At 42.2% G+C, this 22,046-nt stretch overlaps 1 protein-coding gene across 1 annotated transcript in view; it reads right to left on the bottom strand.

Moving 5' to 3' along the window:
* Positions 1–22,046, bottom strand: part of LOC147666665 (vomeronasal type-2 receptor 1-like) — an 87,108-nt gene that overhangs the window by 36,422 nt on the left and 28,640 nt on the right. Inside the window, exon 3 of the mRNA XM_086948985.1 lies at positions 1,805–2,644. Coding sequence (XP_086805111.1) covers positions 1,805–2,644 — 840 coding nt within the window. The remainder of the gene's footprint in view (positions 1–1,804; positions 2,645–22,046) is intronic.

Here is a 22,046-nt window from a genome sequence, read left to right as displayed (position 1 = left end):
TACTCCCTCCTCCCCAGCACATTGAGACCCTCATGGGTGAGTAGCGTGCTTTACAATTCCCTTATTGATAGATTTGAGTGTAGGTTAAAAGACACACCCAGCATACACTCAGTAGGGAAGGTAGGATATTGGAAGTCTAGCGACAAAACGTTTGTTAAGGAACTAATGACCAGTATGTAAGAATTAAGGCAACCCAACAAATAAATTATCTGAGCTGTAAAAAAGTAGAAAGATCAGACACCATGATTGGGGCCACTTTCCGGTGAACCACTAAAATAGCACATACGAAGTAAAAGTCACACCCCTAAAAAAGGAAAGGCACAGGAATGCCCAAGAATGACTAATGAGGATGCTGAAGGATGCAAATGTTTTCTGAACTTAACCAACATGCACCAGCTCTTATCCAACAGGTTTACAATCTAGCCACTAAAGTGCCCCGTCCTTACAGCGGCCTACCATCTCTTCAGCAACCACTTCTATAATACTAACAAGATCCAAGTGTGCATTTCTTGTGTTTCAGATGTAAAGGAATTATTCCACTTTGCACACATGAGAACTGTGGTGCAATACCTCATGTACCCGACATGCAATGGGGTACCTCCACGCTGATTGATACCTACTGCTAGTGGAGTAAATTTGCCTACAGATTGTCCTTGGATGGCAAGGCCTATGCTCACTTGTCACAATACATACCCCGACCAAGGTTTATCCTGAAAAAGATCTGTCAGAGCTGTAACAAAGACTTTTCTTGCGCCTTAACGGCTAAATTAAAGGGACATAATATTCTATTTAAAAAGTTCTTTCCTTCAAGTCAATCTAATGCATGAAGTGACAATACTGAAGTCAGAGAAGATCAACCACAACAACATTAGTATAATAGTGATAAACCTTCCAGCATGAAATGTTATAAATTCACAAGGTGCTCTGATTTTATGCAGAGTAGTGTCAGCCATGTAGGGTCAGACTGCATCCAGAGGCTGCCATCAGGATTGGGTGGTGGGTGGTTTTAGCAGCCAGCCCACAGCAGGTTGTTGATTTAACTTCCCTTGTGAATGAACAAGCTATTTTGCACACTCATGAAATATTATCAGACAAGACAGTTTGTTATCAAAGGTCATAAACAAATCACATTGAACGGGCTCCTAATTGAGCCTGCATTACCCCACAAGGCACTTCATTTCTAGCCCAGAAACTAACAAGAGGCCAGGGACTGGGAACTGAGGAACTGAATGGGAGGAAACCAACATAAATGATGGAAGGAACTACAAGTGCTAAGTAAGCATAAAAAGAGCCAATACAAATAAAGATTTGTTTCTGGGCAAAGGTATTACATAGGACTCTGCCACCAGTGATCTGAAACTGACTTCAGACCTTGGAAGTGAATAGTGCAGGGGTCTTGTAAGTTTCCACTGATTTGTTTTCCATCTTGTCTAGCCCCACCGAGCAGTTCAAGTGTTGTTTCTGTCCCTACTCTTAGTTCAGACAGGTAAGCCTCTTCCTCTAGGATGTTTGCAGTGCCCTAATGCTTGGTAGGGCTCCCCTGTTTGTCTGATTTCATACTGTGAAAGCTGCAATTACACATTGTGCTGTCTCACACTTCCCTTGTCCTCCTCTGCTTTCTGTGAAAACCTTTTAGGTGAAAGAATACTCTGTATTGTGAAACTCTAGCAGTGAAACAATGGATCATGTCACAGCCCAGTTTAGGCAGCCAAGTCCATGTATCATTTCAGGATTTGCCACTGAGATAAAACCAGAGAGAGGTTTAACTAAAGACTCAACAATCAACAAATCAGTAAACCCTTACCTGCCAAGGTTTTGGATGTTCCACCTCAGCACAGCTGCTGTTCTGGAAGGGTCCCATCCCAGGTGTGCATGAGATCAGGTCCTGCAGAGCGTGTGCCAGGGCATACACTGCCAGGTCGGTGTGATAAGTATAACTCATATCAGACAATACAAACATTGACTCCACATCGTCAAGCACCTCTGTGCCAGTGCACTGCAGTTCCCCTTCCTTAGCTTCCAGTGGCCCTGATCCTGAAGAGCTGGCATTGCTTGACCACGTACACCCAAAGGCTGCTTCCCAGAAGGAATGAATAAAAATATCTTCAGGAAACCTGTTTGGGTGAAGGCTCTCTAAGAATCGCTTGAGTTTGGGCATATCTGGGGCATGGAGCACCATGACCAGGGAACCATTTAATAGTCTCAAAGAGGACCTTGGAAAATAATCTGGGGATATTGTTAAACTAGTTGAAAATATCCACATTCTATCAGTAATGTTCAATTCATTCAGCTCCTTCAGAAGTGGTTTGAGTTCCATCTCATAACAATCGCAGATGATAACCCTTGCAGAAGAGCTCCTTATCCTCTCAGCGATGCTCTTAATCTTCTCTTTTGGGTAGTTGTTATGGATTTTCTCCCAGAATGAGACACAGACTCCAACACTCTTCAAATCTTCCCCCAGATATTTGCTCCTCATGTAGCAGGTGTCATTGTCTTCAAACAAAATTCCTATCCAAGTCCAACCAAAGTGCTTCACTAACAGTGCAAATGCTGTAGACTGAGGTCTCATGGGTGGAACGGTGCGAAGAAAAGATGGGAACTGAGCTTTGTCGCTCAGCACATCATGTGCTGCTGCATAGCTGATCTAAAAGGGAAGCACAGTGAACAGAACAATACTTTGTATCCAATGAAAAATTCTCAGAGCTTTAATTTTACTCCATTCAAAGCAAATGGTCACATTTTAATTTAAAAGATTTAATGAGGTATCACAAGGTACAAATTAATATACCTATGAATCAGAGAGGCAATCTGCAAACAAATCAGATGTTCTCACATTTTAATTCAATGCTGAAATAAAAAACATGTAATTATTTAGGAAAAGGGAGGGGGATCAAACAATATGGTGAAAGGTGAAGTTGCCTGAGCAAACCTAATGTTTTTGACACCTAGAACAGTCACAGCCACATGCCACTCGACCCCACACACTGCACCCCCCACACACTTATACTCAGTTTTATTTAGATGTTGATGAACTGAGAGAAGCAGCTGATTCATTTGTGGCATTGTCAGACATGCACGCTAGTCATAGGCTTCATATCATTAGCTCACCAGTGTCTTTGTCACTAGTGAATATGTGGCACCATTGACATTATCACGCATACACATGGTGTACTTGACACACAGATGTGGGTAATAATAGCACCATTAATTATCAGATAAGGGAATCACTTGTCTCCCTCTGCGAATTGATTTACAAAACACACCTTATCCAAGCATAGCTATGTAAATCTATAACCCTACAATGTGCTGCAGGTAAACCAACAAATTATTCATAGCCAGCAAAAGGTGGTTTGTTCATTCTTCACGGTGACCTTAAGTTGAAAATCTACATACATCCTATTCTCACAATCCTGGGTTTGGCCACAGGGGTAATTTTACTCATTACTAAGCATTCATGGTATCACTGCAATATTGATCATCGGAGAACCTAGGCGGGGGAAAGAGGACGAACGCCGGTCTTTGATGAAAGTGTGACAATAAGACAGCTTTCCCACGACAGATCTGGGTTCATAGAATAACTCATAAACTCAGAAAATGAATACTCTATGGATAAAGTAGAAGGAGCATCATATATATTGTTTAAATACAAAATATATATTTTTCCCAAATATCAAATTCTGTGTCAATACCATACAATCCAAGGGAAATATATGCTGAAGAATGCCTTTTTGACCCATGGGAGCTAGAGGTAAGGCTGAAACATGTTGGTTCTTGCAGTGGGGATTTAGGGGCAGTTATCCCTCCTGTATATCCCCAGATCGCATTATTTTTAACCCTGTCAAGGGAAACCAAGAATAAAGGTATTTCAAAGGTATCTCCTTATACAGTTTTTTTTTATTACTTTTCTGCACTAAAGATCCCTCCTTTAGGGAACATTCTTCCCTGTCACAAACTTCGTTTTTTTTTTTTTCTCCCACACCCCTAAAAAACAGCGCTCCGTCCAGTGTGTTAGTCTTTGCCTGGACGTCTGCAGCGGCCCTATGATGAAGCATGCCACTGCATAGTTGGTAAGGGCAGTATTATAAAATCTTTTGATTTTCCTTCTTCATCTGGTTCTCTCAATTTAACTATTCCCATGTACTGGAGGGGACAGGAACTTTGTAATTTAAATAGGGTTATCATCCCTGGCCCTGTTTTTATGAGTCCTTCTCTCTTTTTGTGATTTTAAGATATTGAAAGGGGAGTCAGAGAAGACTCATTTCCTAGTCTCTTTTTGTGATTTTTGATCACTGAAATATGATCAGATATTCCAGTAAGGAAGGTAAGGTGAGTACGTTTGTATGCATAATAAACTAAAACCGTTGCTACAACACACATGATAAAAAGTGAGAAAAACAAGGTTAAGAATGGAAAAGTAAACAGTGGCCCATCAAAACATGTTACCCAACATGCGTTGTTTTGTAATAATAAAAGGTTAACATTTTTTTGTTCATTAACTGACAGAGTGTGTGAACTCAAAACACTAAATTATACCTGGGGGTCAAAGAAAATTAGTCGTTCAAAATGGATCACAAAACCAATATCATGCAAATAACACCAGTGAGAGAACACCATGCACACTAGTTTATGCTGGCCAAGTTAGAGCTCAAGAGCATATGGAGAAAAGTATTCCCATCAGAAGCCACACTATACCGCCCTCTTTTTCATCATTTGGGTTCTCCTTACCCAGGAGACAAAACGGCCGGTCTGATGTTACCGTGACCGATAGATGTGACAGGTGGGTGGTATAAGTTGTTACAAAAAATGGCTGCTGAAAAAAAAGCAGTGTGAAATGATAGGAGTGAGATAGTGAAGGGTTATACTAAAATTAGGTGAATCGGGTAGAAAAACAAATTTTATTAATATCTCCCAATCCCTAAGGTTAAAAAACAAGTGTAAGTGCGGGTTTGAAATAATAACCGTACTTAATAGTGGTCAACATATTTCTGCATCTTTAGAAAAAAGTTTCAAGTTCATTCTTCAGGACCTTATGGTGTTAAAACTACTGCTTTATATGAAAGAATAAAATGATATCACCTGAATGTTCCAGGTAATGTGTTCAACCATATACTGTTACCGCATCATACCACATGGCATTGGATCCAAACAGAAAGACAAACAAACAAGAAAGAAAAAGGAACATGAAAGTATCATATTCACATGGTCTATGTCAATTAGTACCAAAGTGCGATGAATACACATTCACACTTATCAGGACACTCACCCAAAAGTAGTGGTTGAGAGGCTTCACCCCACCTGGCTGCGGCTCAGGTATATGGAGCACCGCTCTAGAAAATGAGTCGTTTTTGTAAAATTAAAACAAAGAAAACAATTGTGGCTCAAATACTCCATTAAGTAGATTGTTCAGAAATAACCTTGCTTACACCGATCCCCAACACTCCGATGTGTGATTACGTTACCAAATTCCAAATACATTGTGCCTCGCAAGCGTTCAAGTAATGCCTGAAAAGGTTCTTTGCGGAGTGTTAAGGAGGGCTTCCTGCGCTCATATCGTTAAACGTTAAACGCATGTTGTTTAACCCAAGATTGACAAATGATCAAAGTTTCCTTTAGTATTTCACATTTCAAGGCGTCACACCGCTAGATAATTAGACAAGCCAAGGTTAACGCATTGCTCATACAGTTCCTCTATGGGCAAACCTAGGGATTTCACCCAATGTTTTAAACCGTTATAAAATATATATGTCATGAACCGACAAGCTAAGTTAGTCTCTTGACCTGTTGTCAATTTATTTCAATGACAATGTGCAAAGTGTGCAGTTATGTGCAAAGTAAGGAATAGGTAGGGTTATAAGTAAAACATGTCTGTGCAAATTAGGTAGTGTGTGTGCTTATAGGGCCACAAGAAGAGGTAAGCACAAATTAGACTTGTAAGTTACATTACATCTGTACAAATTAGGCAGTTTATGTGCTAACTGGGCCACAATTATAATTGTAATTACATTATTCCTAAAACTATTTCATTTGCGCTAGAGATTTATGGCCCATCCTTATCAGGGAGCTGGTGGGATGTCTTTATTTTTAAGTAATAATCACTGATTCCACCTGGAGGTCATTGATTCCTTGAGATGTATCTCTGGTTTGGCTATGGTCATGAATGTTACTAGGGGCCAGCTTAATTGTATGTCTTCACCTTAGAACATTGGTTTTCCCACCTGCCTGCATGTCCTTTTGAGGTTGAAGAGTGGTCTCAGCAGTGCTCTGCATTTGCTCGAAAGTTCTTTGCTTAGAAAGTGGAGGAGATCATCTCTCTCTTCACCACACAGCTGACAACAAGATGGTGATGTGTCATGCTTCCATGGTGGTAGGAGGAGTCTAGAGGGTAAAATGCCTAGACAATTTCATAGAAATGTCTCCCTAGAAGTTTTGGTGAAGCCGCCTAGTTAGGTTTGAGGGTCTGCCTTTGTGTAACTGTGCAAGATAACCCAGCCATGTGACCTTGCTGCTAGTGTTGCTTTGTCCTCCAGTAAGGAGACCCTTTTATTAGACTTGTTGACAAGTTTTTTGAATCTGTTGTGAGTTCAAGGGGTCTCCCATAGACCCCGCAGGCTAAGCTGCTCTACAGAGCCATCCATGTATGCCCTTGCAGCGCCATTTCTCTTTAATTGACAGTTCGGACCATAGATGGGCATTTAGTGACCCTGGCTCTCCTCTACTGATCTTACGCCAACATTTGATGTACGCTCATTTATGAGTCAGCCCTTGCCTCTGCATACCAAATTCGAGTCTTATTTGGGCTGGTGACGTGTGCCCTTGTTGACTGAAGACCAATCGAAAAGCTCCCATTAATAAACCATCTAATGTGACTGCATCTCTCCCTCTCATGGCATTGCTTCCGTAAGTGATTGTTGGTAAACATGCTCACCTTGGACCAATGAAGAATAGCTTGTGCCAGTTTGTTTGTCTTTAGGTTTGTAAGTGCCACTGATATTGCTATGTATTAATTCTTTACTGCTTCCTTTGATAAAAACAAAAGTTCCTTTGCTGTCTATAATTACTCCCAGATATTTATATTCTTGGACAATTTCCAACTGTTGTATAGCCAAGTGGAAGCAGTTGTCTCCCTTAGCCTTCCTATGGTTCAACTGCATGATTTGTTATTTGTCCTGATTTCTACTCAGGCAATTTTCTTCCGAGTATCTTTGTGTTGTGTCTAGTAGGTGTTTGTAGTGTGGACAGATGAACAGCCACAAAGAAAGGATTAATGTTACATTTATTAAGATATAACAAAGGCCCGCTGGGCACAGGAAGTGTTGGAAGCTGATTGGAGTGTGACTGTTTAGTACCGGATCATCCAGATATAAAATGTTTGAGAGGGCAAGGTCACTACATTCTAATAGAAAATGTTCCATTCTGGAATGGTACACATAGAAGCGCCCTGGGCTATGGTTTGTGTGGAACAGGATCTCAAGAACATAGAACCCTATTAACAAAGGTAAATCTACACATGTAGATTTGCTGCAAGTAAATGTACTCTTATACTTTAGAGTAACTTTACTACCTTTAGCTTTACACCATTAACTAGTGTTAAGTTACTCAAAAGCGTAGGCGTATATGTGCCCACCTCTTGAAAAAGGGATGGAATCAAGAAAAGCTCCAAATACTGCCATAAATCTATACTAGTAGGGACATTATGACCCTATTTGACATTACACACACTAAGCAGAGACGTCCGCAATCAGGGTGGAGCACTCCCTTTGGTGAAGAATCAGGAAAGAGTTTTAAAGTTTATTAACCTTTAAAAAAAAATTGCAACCATATTTTATAATAAATATTAATGTTCATTAATTGTATTTATTTCTTTTGAAAGTAGAAAATGAAATAATGAATTATTCTGACTATATTAAATTAAAACAAAATTATTTTTCAGACGTTTAAATTAAAAAAGTTATATTTTTATTAGGTAATGTGAACAGTAAAAAGAAATTAATTCAACGGTCTTGCGGTACCAGTTACTAGCCATATAAGGGCATGTGAGGCGATAGATTTAATCCTTTTCTATGCTGGAATATATTTACTATTGGTCCTTTTTGGGTCTAATTCTTAATTTTGAAGTGCAGTTTGGGAATAGAAACGGCCTTAATTTTTTGCAGGTCGGTGCATATCCCTCATCAAACTCCTCCTTAGCACTCCCTTAATCCATCCTTGCTCCTCCCTTGATGACTCCCATTCAGTGGTTAGTAGTAACCATTTTCCAGCCACTCCATGTGTCCCTCCCATATTTACTCCTGAAACATGTTAACTTTGCAGTCATCTAACAGAGGTTTGTGAATAGCATTTTGTACTACATGAACAGTACTACTGTTGGGGCGTGGCCCAGAAGGCGACCAAAGCAGATGCTTGGTGAGGAGCTCCAAAATAGCCCGAGCCCAAAATCCTGAAAAAAACAGGGAAGAGGCTGTTTTTGCATGTGATTGCGTCTAATCCATTATCGGAACCTACTAAACATCACAAGATACATAGTTACATCACTAGGAGGGGTGAAAATATTGTCTTGATGCAGGAGACCCACTTGACTGCAGAGGTTTTGATGAAGATTCTCCTGTGTGTTCATTTCGACACAGGCGACAGAGGCAACTTGGATTCATTTTTTACTGCCCCATCACTTTTGTGAAGGCAAGTGACCCTGTGAGCAAGATTATCGACCTTTCCTTGCGCCTGACGCCTCTAGAACCCTTTAGAGGCAATTTATCCAGCCACACAAGCGGACATTAGGAGTCAAGTTACAGGTCCAAGGCATTCTATTCAGCCACACAAGCGGACCTTACGAGTCAAGTCAGAGGTCCAAGAACAGCGGCATTCAGGTTTATATAACACACGGAATATACGCGATTCTCGAGCTTGTAGAAGCACATGTTACAGCAGAAATACGACAAAGCCTTTGCCGCATGAGATTGAATCGTGTTCCAATAACACACACAAGTGCCTGTGAGGAACAAATTACAAGTTCCGTGAAAATTCAGGATCTACAATCTATCCTGGTTCTCCTCTTCCTGTATGATAGGAGGTTGCCCACCCACAACCATTCTGTCCTGAAGAAGACCCTCTTTGTAAGGACTATCATCCTACGCGTCTCTTGGGTCGATACGTAGACCATATAACCATCACCAACTCCTACCCCCAAGCTAGACCAAAGCAGCTGAAGGCGAGTTAGGTGGTCTACATCATTTGATTTCTGGACTCTATACGAGCGTAATGCTGTGGCCCTTGGTTCAAGGAACCACATGAACATCTTTTTTTTAAAATTATGATGAATACATGTCACGAATGATTCTGACTATTCCCCTTAATCCCACTTTATCCCTGACACTCTCCCTCACTTCACCTCCCTTCCCCGTTGTGTATGTGGGCACATATACATAAAGTTTGTTGAAACATTTTTGATGAAATCTAACCAATGAAAGGTAATATATGTAATACTGAAATAAATCTTGTTGCATTTAATAATTTGTCTTTTTTAAATAAATGCATCACATTGTAATTACTTGTTCTTTGTCTGGGAGCCTTTTCCCTTGTACCTGACTGCAGAGAAAGGCATCAGGCTATGGCCGAGATGGTGGGGCTACTCTATCCAACTTCTTATTAAGATTTCTCTGGGGATGTACTAATATGGATCTGAGCCAGCACTCCATTCCTGATGCAACACACACACATAGACCCAGAAGGCATATTTACGCTAGCACAGGGTAGACTGCTAAAAAGAGATATAGTACTGGGCAGTATGTACACCCCAACCATGACCAAACAGGCTTCTTGGAGCGGTTGTCCGCATCCCTATCCCCACTACATTGAACTGAGGTGTCAATGGAAAATCTTTTAATTGCGTTACCTAGATTGCTCAACCCCCCCCCCCCGCTATGAGGTGAGATGGCTTCTAAAATAGCACAGGGTTTGAGGCTGTGGCTGACACAGTGGAAATATGATGATATTTGAGAGTGCAACTTGAACGGGCACATGATTATTCTTATTATTCCCACCTATGTAACCTAAATACACACATAGATCTGCTTGTCTGCTCAAATAGACTGATGTCCCTAGCAACACACACAGAATATTCGGGCCGAACCTTTTCTGACCACAACCTCCTCCTGCTCAGTTTCAGACCACTGGCCAATAAATCCTGCTCTATTGTCTGACTACCATATTAAACAATCTCTGGAGGAGATGGTCGTGGACGACTTCCTACATAATTCAGGTTCGACCAACCCCTAGGGCTATCGAATGGAAATAATTTAAAGTGGTAGTACGGGGACACTGCCAAGGCTCAACAGGGGATTGCGAAGAAAGATGTTGCAGTAAATTACCCAACTGGAGTCTGTCTTATACGAGCAGGGGCATAAACTGTTGAAAACTGTGAATACACATGAGTAGTTAGAAAACACTAGATGGAAATACAATGAAGCGCTTGAAAGGCTGCAAAAACGAGACATGCAAATATAAAATACACGAAGAGGGAAACAAAGCAGGTAAGGTATTAGCATGGCTAATAAAGTCCGAGACTAGAAGAGCACCAATCACACACATTATTAATGCAGAGGAAGCATTAATATACCACCCCAAAGTATAGATGATGACTTCAGCACGTATTATCAGAAACTATATGAGTCCTCAAAACCAGTAGAGGGCTAGATGGAATTCCTGTCACCTTTACCACTGTGGGCTCTGGACCCATCCTTAAGGATGGGACTGGAGGGGCCAGTGAAAGCCCATGACATACAGGACCCTCCTCCCCGAGAAATGGCAGCAGGGAAGATGCTGGGGCCAGATGGTCTCCCGGTAGAATTTTACTTGGTGTTACCGCATACTTAGCCTCAAAATTAGAAGTGCTGAACACCGAGGCCTGGCAAAGGGGTATATTGCCGGCCTCTACCAGAGATGCCTTAGTGATCCCCCTCCCAAAAACCACTATCTATACTCAATACAGACTTTAAAATTCTGAGTAATGTCTATGCATTGAGAATATTGCCCCATATGACAAAACGTATCCATTGATATCAGTGTGGGTTTCTACCGACAAGGAAACGGAAGCCGGGAATCTCAAGGGGGGGGGGATCAGTTCTGCCAAGAGTAGCGACACCCGTCTTGACCCCGGAGAAGAAAACAACGGCTACCTCGGAGCTCAGCACTAACGTTTTTTTTTTTGTAGTTGTGTACTTGAGACATTGTGAACTCTTTGAACTATGGCGTCTTCTGCATCACGAGACAAGAGAATTCTTGGTGCTATCTTGTTCGTACTGACAATTGTGGTGATAGCAGTGATAGCCTGGGTAGTCGAACTTGTGGTGCCTGTACGATAACATTTGCTGCCGACTACCCCGGCTCCATCTGAGCATTTTCATTTCACCTTACCCTACCATGAAGAACGGCACCGACAGACTTACTTGAACAATAGCTTAATTCAAATTTTGCATCATACTCATAATATGACGAACACTTCTAACTGTTGGGTGTGTGGGATGTTGCCTGGGCATCAGAAGAAAGGGGGCACACCGCTCATCCCACTCCCGTTTTCCCATAACGGTTCCTGCAATGCTTGGTATACTCTTCTATTCACTTTGCGATGGCCAACAAAAGGGGGGGTGCTGTTCCGTTTAAATAAAATATGCTACCATGACCGGGATGGTTATCCACAGGCTGAAGGTACTCGGTTCGAAAGGGAGGAGTACCGCCCGATAATATATCTGCACCACGGGTTTACAGCAACCAAAGGAACATTAATATGTCCAGTTCGCATGTCATAAATGTCATTGATACTAAGGCGGATCTGTGTATACAAAATAAAGGTACTATCCCAGTTGGAAAAAGTGAATGTAACACTACACTTACATTTGACAGTCCGAATGGCATATCATTTGTGGCATCCCGAAATACATACTTCATTTGTGGTAATAAAGGCTATCATCAGCTCCCATTAGGATGGCTAGGTACATGTTATATCTCTTTTGTATTGCCTCCTGTATTCATTGCTCCACCAATGTACCATAATGATTACGTGTTATACCATGATTTTGTGTTAAATCGAGTCAAACGTGCTGTAGTCTTGGATGATATTGACCAAACCGATACTGCCTTACAACAATATGTAGATTTCAATTTGGGATTGTTTTCCTTTGTGGGGGCTGCTCTGAATAGTCGGAAAATACGACGACTGACCCGTGTTGTTGAGGCTGTGGCTAATGATACCGCTTTTGCATTGGGAAATATGACGGAAGAGCTTCAAATATCCAGAATTGTTACGCTCCAGAACCGAATGGTTCTTGATGTGGTTCTAGCCGATCGAGGGGGGGCATATAGAATTATCGGAAGTAGCTGCTGTGTTTACGTGCCTGATAACTCACCATCTGTATATGATGCTATATCCAAACTCCACAAAATTGCTGCTGAAATACACCCGGACAATGGTACATGGACCCTTTCGGGGTGGTTCTGGTCAATGCTTAGTACTTGGGGCTGGAAGCTACTGACGATTTTTTGTATCATAGTTGGGATATTATTTTTCGTGTGTTTATGTATACAATGTGGCCCTGCATTATGTTCTATGTGTTTATCAGCTTGTATTCCATCTAGACGAGCTCTTGCCCAAAAAGAATTGATGCTTCATAAAGAAGTAGCTCAAATTATGTCAATTAATATCGAAGATGAGTATCCCGACTATGTCCACTATGAGGTAGCTTCAGCTAAACGCTAAAAGGGTCGTCTGTCATAATTTGACAATGGCTGGGTTAGCGCTTAGCTTTGCTACACGTTATTTCCCTTAAACTTGGCCTTATTCGAAAACGCCATTTTGTATGTTACGGCGGCCATTTTAGGGAATGAGCGGCCTCGTGGTCAGCATGCCCTTTTAGTCCTTTGTCCGTGCCACTGACCACTCGAGTTGCCCAGCAACAGGCTATTTTTAGTAACGGTCAAGCCTGTACATGCGCAGTTCTCACTGACCAGTCACCCCTCAGGAATGTTCCGCCAAAACTGACTAGTGGAGTTGTAACCCCTCCCATGAGTTGGCTGTGCTCCAAAAATGACCATATATGTACCTAAACTCTGTAAACCTTGTACCGCCTACCTTTTTATTACCTGTAAATTGTATAAAAGAAGGACTCGCACCAACGTTCGGGGTGATACTTCTTGCATTGCCGAAGGGTGCTGTAGGAATGTACCACCACCCCATGGGGTCTTAATAAACCTGTCTTTTGTACGTTTCAGTTTCCGTGCCAACAGTTCTTTTGTGAAAGTGGGTATTTCTGCGGAGCGTGTAGGCCTTGGGAACCCAATACCACAGGAATACCATGGTATGGCTCAAGCCTACCATTAATTGGGCTTCTGCATGAGACACCACCCACTCCTTCCCAAGTTTGGAGTTCTCCAGATGGACTGAGGTCGCTATTACGACAGTGGGGGATCTATACCAATATGATTTAATAATCCTACTTGAGGAATTTATGTCCCAGAACGACCTATCAGGTTTAACTCCTTAGTTACCACTCAGTAGTGAAGTTGATTAAGGAATTATGGGGAACTGCCCGAAGAAAACCACAAATGCATGACACTTTACAAGTCTTGATCACATTGGGGTCCACGATTTAATACATTTGGATTATAGAGTCCAGGAAGAAATGGTGAAAATACCACTAAAGAGGGTTAGAGTCAAATTGAAGAAGCATTGGGGAGGGATCTAGAAGACAGTGAATGGACCCAGGTATTATGGAGCCCCAAGAAAATCTCCAGAAACGCTGCAGTGAAACTTATTCAATTCATCTACATACACATGGTTTACCTCACGCCCCACCGACTAAATGTGATGCATAAAGGGAGACTTGGGGGTGTCCCAGTAGCGGGCATCGGGATGTGGGTTTGTTCATAAGACCTGGGGGTGCACAACGCTGCAAGAATTCTGGCTCTTAGTTCTAACTTAACTCAATGAGACATTGGCCAGGAGCCTACCAAACTCTTTCGAGGTATGTCTCCTGGGACTATTCCCTAGACCGAAGTCTAAAAAAGTGGGCTCTCGATTTGTACATCTGGTTTTAGTTCTGGCACTTAGATGGGTGGGTATGACCTAGAGGGCCCGAAGGGCCCCGCAGTGACACTCTGGGAACAGGACATAGAATGCTGGGCGAAGCCAGAATGGGCCATACATAGAGAAGAAAAAAGAGACAAGAAGAGCATGCAAATACAGAAAGTAGTGTAGTACAGGACAGTGACACATCTATAGAACTGTAGGTGAACATAGATAGCAAGAGAATCACACAGAACAAACTCAACCGATGCATACAGGCTTTCCCCCAGCCCCTAATATTAACCATCTATAACAGACAACAGATGCTGATGGAAGTACTGCCAGATGACACACAGTTTTCGAGTTTCCGAATTAAAGGGACAAGTTGAGCACTATAAGGTGTTTCATATTTAGCAGATGTACGAACAAGTGTTACTCCGCGAGTGCATGATATTGTGATACAGACGGGGAAAACAAAAATCATGAAGGAAGAAAACATGGAAAAACCAGTAGGTGGAAAGTCATTGAATACCTCAATAACACGCCAATACCACAAGATTAAGAGTTAATAGAACGATATACCCTGGAGAAATAGAAATGTTTATGAGATAACTTTTACCAGGTCATCTGAGCACTTGTAAATTTAAATGCTAATAAAAACATATTTTAAAAAATGAGTAGTACTACTGTTGTACTACTAAATGTACCACACAATGTACTTTGTGAAAAGGCCCTATAGATTTTTTAATAGGTCCCAACTTCCACGTAAAAGGTTGGGCACAATGGAGGATGGTAAGCATCTTGACCTCTCTGGTATCCTCGCACTGAAGATCAGAGAACAGAAGGTTTGTACGTAGCAAGGCACATTAGCCATAGAGTTACAGATAAAAAGCAAGAAACTGAAAACGCCCTGAGAAAGACAAATTAGAGAGGAAAGGTAATCCCGCAGGAAAAATCCTGAAGAAGGTGAGCATGATACCCTAGCCCAAACTGAAGATGATGGTATAGAAGGTGAAGACCAAAACGCGCCACCCTTTCCAAGACCCCCTTCACCATTGGGAAGTGATACGGATCACTCTAGCAGACCTTGTACTGGTAAGGTGGTAATAAGGCTTGAGGAAGAGCTTGATCTCCTCTCACTAGAGTAGAAAAATATCGAATGTAAGTAAATGAGACTAGCCCTTGTAGAAAGAATGGCAAATATATGTTTGAAGCTTAAAGCTAATGGTGGCAGCAATGTAAATTGGGGGAAAGAGGTATCTTTTGACCCTAAAGTCCCCAAAGAGACTGTCCCCAAATGTTGCCATAATGCTGACATTAATAAATGTTTTTCAGCAGTGCTTAATTTGTAAAATGTTCAGTACGGGTGCTAACATTTGTGTAGGAGGCCATACCCACTTCCCTGGGCTCCAACCACTTCCTTTACAGGCTCCATCCACTTAGTCTATTGGCTCCACCCTCATCCTCAACGGGCACTCCTGAAAGCCAGATGTAATGCCTGATCTGAACTTCAGCAAGGGAGCCTTCCTCAAGTAAGGTTTTGATAGAAAGTTCTACCCGCCCAAGAACACTTTAAAAAAATGAAATCAAATGTGCATTTAAAGCACAACTTCAGGATACATTGGCTAAAAAGTACATTGAAAAGGGAAACATGCCATATTCCAGTGCCCTATGTGTCGATTTGGGGACATTACTGCAGTTCCACGCTCTTTGACATGTTGACCACGTTGACACCATGATACAAAGACTCTACGAAGCCGGCATAGAAGGGACCACTTTAGACTGGATCACGTCCTACCTTTAAAACAGAACTAATGTCATCCATACCCCACCTTTCTTATCCAAAGCATACTCCACAAAAGAAGGGGTCCCTTAAGACTCCATCACCTCACCCATGCTTTTCAAAATCTACATGAAGTCATTACCAGTACTGATGAATCGATTTCACTTGACATGCTATAACTATGCAGATGTGTAACGGTAACAAATGATGGATGGGATGCTGAAAATTTCAAACATTCTCCCCAGTGAAGAGATCTTGTTTAAATCTATTGTTTGTTTGCCAATCATTCAGCATTCCGTCCATCATTTGTTTCAGTCATACTTTTTGCCCTAAGCAGCATGGATATGCCCAGACGTGGGACTTGCTCACTGCCCCACTGCATTTAAGCAAGCCTGGCTGATGAAGAGTAACAGACCCCATACCCGGTCCCAGGATGCTTGTTTCCGGTCCAGGGAAGACCTGGCTTGGAAGTTCGGTCTGTACTGTTTCCATGACGCACAGGGTCAAGACTGATTTGCATATGGATGGGTCCAAACTGGGGTGGCGTAGGGGGCAAAAGAACAATGGATTTAACCAAGATCTTTTGACTGGGGGAGAATGTTTGCATTGTCAACATTCCATCCATCACTTGTTTGCTGTAACACTTTTCACCCTAAGTGGGATGGGTATGCCCAGACGTGGATACCTTGCTCACTGTGCCACTCGATTCATGCTAGCCTGGCTGATGAAGGGTGTCATACACTAAAACCAGTCCCAGGATGCTTGTTTCCAGTCCAGGGAGGACCTGGCTTTGCAGTTCGGTCTGGACTGTTCCCATGACGCACAGGGTCAAGACTGATTTGCATATGGCTGTGTCCAAACTGGGGTGGCATAGTGGGCAAAAAGAACAACCGATTTAACCCAAATCGCTTGACTAAGGGAGAATGTTTGAATCATGCAGAATTCCGTCCATCATTTGTGGCAGTTACACAATAACTATGCAGATGACATACAAATACTCTTTTAACTGGAATGCCCCAAGACATTGGGAAATCACCAGTTTCCAGATGTCTCAGAGCCGTGGATCAATGGCTGACTTGAAGCCATCTGAAATTGAATGCTTCCAAAACGGAAATACTTATTTGTGGCAATTGGACACATTATTACCCACTTGCCACCTGGCCTGATGAGCTGGGATCACAACCTGAAGTATCAAATGAAGAAACCTTGGAATGACTCCAAGATATTGATGAATGCCCAAGTGGACCAACTAGTAAGATCAAGCTTTGTTGTTATAAAATCTCTGTGATGAATCTTCCCCCATTTTGAATTTCCACACAGGGTCCAAGCTACCTTACCATCTCCCTTGTTCTGTCCAAACTCAATTACACTAATTACCTCTACCACGGATCACCTCTAACAACTATGAAAAGACTATAACCGATTCAGACCTCGGCTCCCAGACTACACTTACATATAAAACTGCAAGACCACATTTCCCCTGCCTCTAAAGCCCTGCATTGGTTACCAGTTGCCAGAAGAACATGTTCAAGCTGCTTTGTATCACTAACAAAGCAATACATGGAATAGGACGGCTCTTCATCAGGAGAAAAATCTCCAAACTCATTCAACATAGGAACCTCTGCTCTAGAGTGGCACCTCACCTCAAAATCCCAAGATACAAGTAAAAAACCATGGGTGGCACATCATTCTCGGTTCATGCATCCAAAACATGGAACTCTTTACCCCTGACATCAGATCCAGCGACACCCACCTTATCTACTCAAGTATTGGCTCGTCCCCACATAAGCACCGTACACAAACAGAAATATACAGCATATCCCTCTGTATATAAGCATACATTTGTACTAAAGATATGTACCTATATATGTGTATTGCTTTGTATAACTATGCAGAATAATGATGGTTAAATAAAAAACATTTTTTAAGTACAACACTTGAAAACCAGAGTTTATCAAATACATCTTTAATCTACATATACTTACTTCCTTTATGCATCTATATACCTTCCATGTACTTGGATCTATGTATTTATTACTGTCCTCCACCACAAAAAGCATATTTATTGCATTACTCTATTTCTCACCCTATACGTCAATCAATATATCCTCTACAGCCATTCTCTCATTCATCTCAAACCCCAAACCACTAATATAATCCCAAATAGCCCTTTCTAGACTCCCCTATTCTATCCCTCCTTGCACCATCTTACACCTCTTTTACTATACTGATCCCCCAAAACAAGCCTTTCTAAACTCTTCTCTCTGACTCTTCCCTTCCACATCCCTTTTTACTCATCCCAAGCCTCCCACTACTGCCATGACCCCCCACCCCCAAGTTGAAATTCTTCACTCCTCTATTACTTTCATTTTTCACTATTCTAATTCAACACTAATATTTTATGAGTTCCAGAGTAGCGTGCTACTAGCCGAAAAAGAGCTTCAACACCCCATCAGGGGTAACAAGCACTATGTATATGCAAACCTTTGTCCCTCTTCTATCCTTTCGCTATCCTTCTGAATCCAAATAATTGACTAAACTATTCACCACTCAAATTACTTTCATATTTCACTATACTAATTCAACACTAATAATTTATGGGTTCCGAAGTAGCGTGCTACTCGCCGAAAGAGCGCTTTGAGGCAGCGTCAGGGGTAGTAAGTGCTATATAAATGCAATTACAATACAATTACAATACAATACAATGGTGTGGGCCAGCTGATATTAATCCACTGTTTCAAACCTTTGTCAATTGTATTTTACGTGGACAATGAGTGCCCAGTAATGCAGGTTTCAGACATATGTACATTAGGTGACCATGGAAAACTAGTCCAAATTGTAAATGTGTTTACATCTATTAGTCAGGAATTGTGAGGTGTGTTTTTACTTTTTAACAGCACAGCAGAGCACTAACATTATTGCAATAAAGCTCTGCAAACCCTCCAATTTGTCATATGTGAGGTCCTGTCTTGACCTAAAAGAAACTTTTTTATGGATGGTACATGAAACATAAACACATCATTTCTCTGCAAAATGTTTGTATTAGACTCTCACATATCACCCACGTTAAAAAGGAAAACAATTTAAAAAAATGTGTTATAGTCAAGGTAATCAGGGCAAGACGCTCGGCAGAACAGAGCTGGCTTTAAACGGGGGGGGGCCCTGAAAGGCTGATGCACGAGACCAGGGCCATCTTTGCCCATTGCAACCCAAAGTGGTATGCCATTCATATAGTGTGTCCCACCTGGGCTTGCAGAGTGAGAGGTAGGATGACTGCTAAACAACTAAATTTGCGCCAAAAATACAACTTATAGTGTCTGCACCTGCTGGTACACGTTGATACGCATTATTGACCCAAATAGGTCTATGTTGTAGATCTACAGGTACCACTATTTAGGGTGCTGTATGGGTGGTCATGACTATTTTCACCAATTCAGACCACCATCAAAAGGTGTAGATAGATCTTTCTCCGGCCCTGAAGAATTGCAGTCTACTTGACATAAGGCAAGAAACTTGTAGACCTAACTCCCAACCTAAATGCCAAGAGCATAATCCTGTAACCTTAGAGCAGGTGTGCACGCCTCCTTGCTTTTAATCAGGTTAGTCACCACATGTCTTTAATGTTGTTTTGAGTGGACCACTAATTCCTGTTTTAATCTTACACCTCTTTCACATTAATACATCTATACTCAGTAAGGGCCCTCACACGCACTGCACCCTACAGCAAAAGGAATAAAAATCTCCACCAAGAAGGCCCCATCACGGGTGCCTAGTGGGTATTGCAACGCCAACCTGATAAGGAGCAGACCCGATGATGAAGCAAGACACCTAGCTGGCAGGGTGTGTGAGGGTCTTTTTCTGAAAGGAGGAAACTTTTCTCCTGCCCTAATTGAGCGCCCCTGTGTGTTCTCTCCACATATACAATTATCTGCAACACACTATAGGAGCGAATTACCACTTTGGGTTGTATTTGGTTTCGGGCCTGTACAGTGGACCTAGATTAATTGGCCCATAGTCCCCCTTTTTTGGAAATATTGCCAGCTTTGCCCATGCCTTAAAATGCCTCTGCTGCTGGGTAGGCCAAATGTTTCTGTAGGTGCAGTAATGCTGAACGATCTTTAACAGCAGATGCACCAGAAAGGCAACCTGAAAATACTACTAATGTAAGAGGATGCAAAGAGCTGTACTGCAAAACAAAAAAAAAAGAATCCAAATGGAGGGAGGGACCCTGAATTAAAGGGGGTCAGAAAGGAATGGAATAAATAAAGAAGAAAATGATTGGAGGTGAAGAAGGTGGAAGCAGGAAATGCAAATTCAGATAAAGAACAAGAGAGAGAGAGAAGGAGACAGAGTCTGAGAGAGAAAGAACATCTTGAAGCAGAGAAAGAAATTGAGGTAATGAGATGGGTGACAAGAGAGTGAGAGCTATGAATGGTCCTGTCTCACAAGTTAACAGAAATCATCAAAGCCCCCTAAAAAGGGACCACGTATTGACCTGTATTAACACCTCTGCCATGCCTCTGAGCACCATGGGTGGTGGGCATTGTGAAAGAACACAGGTTCTTATGATCAGATATTAGCGATCAACCCAGCTGCCCTCCTTTCCGAAATTCAGAGCTTTTTTTGGAATGAACCATGAGAATAGTTTTGGAACATTTTAACTCACCATGGACCACCAGATCAAAGCTGTGTCATCATCCTGCTTCCACACGCTAAGCCTGAGCCAAATGACCATGAAGGGGATCCTCACAGAGTCCAGACAGATGGTCAGTCATGCACTCATCAGCAGCAGAATTGACTACAGCAACCCAGAAACTCCTCAAGAAACTGCAGAACATTCAGAACACCATCCTCAACATCCCCCCACCACATCACCAGCCACCTGAGAGACCTCCACTGGCTCCCAGTCAGCAAAAGAATCACCTTCAAGCTCCTCACACACACCTACAAAGCACTACCTGACATGGAACCTGAGTACCTTAACCACCACCTTTCATTCTATGTACCCACCAAGAACCTATGTTCCTCCCGTCTGGCCCTGGTCACCATCTCACGCAAGACTGCTGAAGGAGGAAGAGCCTTCTCCGACCTAGCAGGAAAGACCTGGAGTACTCTGGCTGTCCACTGTCACGGCCTCAGTTCAGGAAGGACCTCAAGACCGGGCTCTTTGATTGAACCACAGCGCCCTCGATGGACCCGCAGCTCGGACTCCCCCATCCAGCGGCCCTTATGGGAGAGTAGTCGAGCTTTACAAGCCAATCGATTGATTCATTCATGGAACGCTGTGACCGTTGGTGGGGAAACCACAGTCTTGATAACTACTCTACACCTGACAGTGTAAAGCCAGAGTTCTTTCATTCTGATCCCAGAGTTGACGTATTTTGTGTAGAATGTATTACATTTGTATTGTAATAATGTTGTGGTTTCATAAAATCGATTCCAAGGCACATTTTGACATACCCAATTGCCCTCAAGTCTAGCAAATAGGTGCATTGCTTATTGCAATGAAATGTAATTTTTTTATGGACATAGTTTAAATGTTAAATGCAATTATGACATGGTTCATTGTTTAGCAATTTACATCCTTGTGTCACAACCACTGTAATCCGCGTTTCAAGCTAACTCATCCTCGTTCCCTATTAGCATTGGTTTCACTTTCTATTTCTATTGATAAAGGTCTCGCTTCCTGCTTGGTGTGCTGTTTTCAGATGTCGGCAAAATACCATACGAAAGAACACAGCACGGTGTGGGTCAAGCAGTGAAAAAGAGCAGACAGCTGGAGTAATAACACAAAACCACATTATGTAACATCACTCGGGTGTCCTGACAATCAGTATTGTATGGCAGGTCATCCACAGTGGACATTGCAAACAAACGTATGATACTTTTACATATAAACACGAGTAAGAATTGAGAGGTTGCATTTTTGAGGGCACGTGCTCCAGCCATTAAACAAGACATATTTGCTTCGCGTTTCTAGCGCATGTTACGAAAATGAAATCATTACTTACTCATTGCCTTTTGGTTTTGATTATAGGTCGGCTGCTGCGTGTGACACTGATTGCTTCCTGAGTCAACGGACTGGCATTGCGGCAGTGCAGCGCGCAGGAGGGGGAGCAAAGTGGGGGCACTGGTCTGCATTGGTCCAACTAGGGAGGAAACACTTGACCATTTAATGCCGAGAAGGGACAGGGTTGGGCTAATAATTAA

Source organism: Lissotriton vulgaris, unplaced genomic scaffold (genome assembly GCF_964263255.1).
Source record: "Lissotriton vulgaris unplaced genomic scaffold, aLisVul1.2 SCAFFOLD_3613, whole genome shotgun sequence".
NCBI lineage: Eukaryota > Metazoa > Chordata > Amphibia > Caudata > Salamandridae > Lissotriton > Lissotriton vulgaris.
Note: the sequence above shows the minus strand (reverse complement) of the source record. Positions and strands in the feature narration are given on the sequence as shown.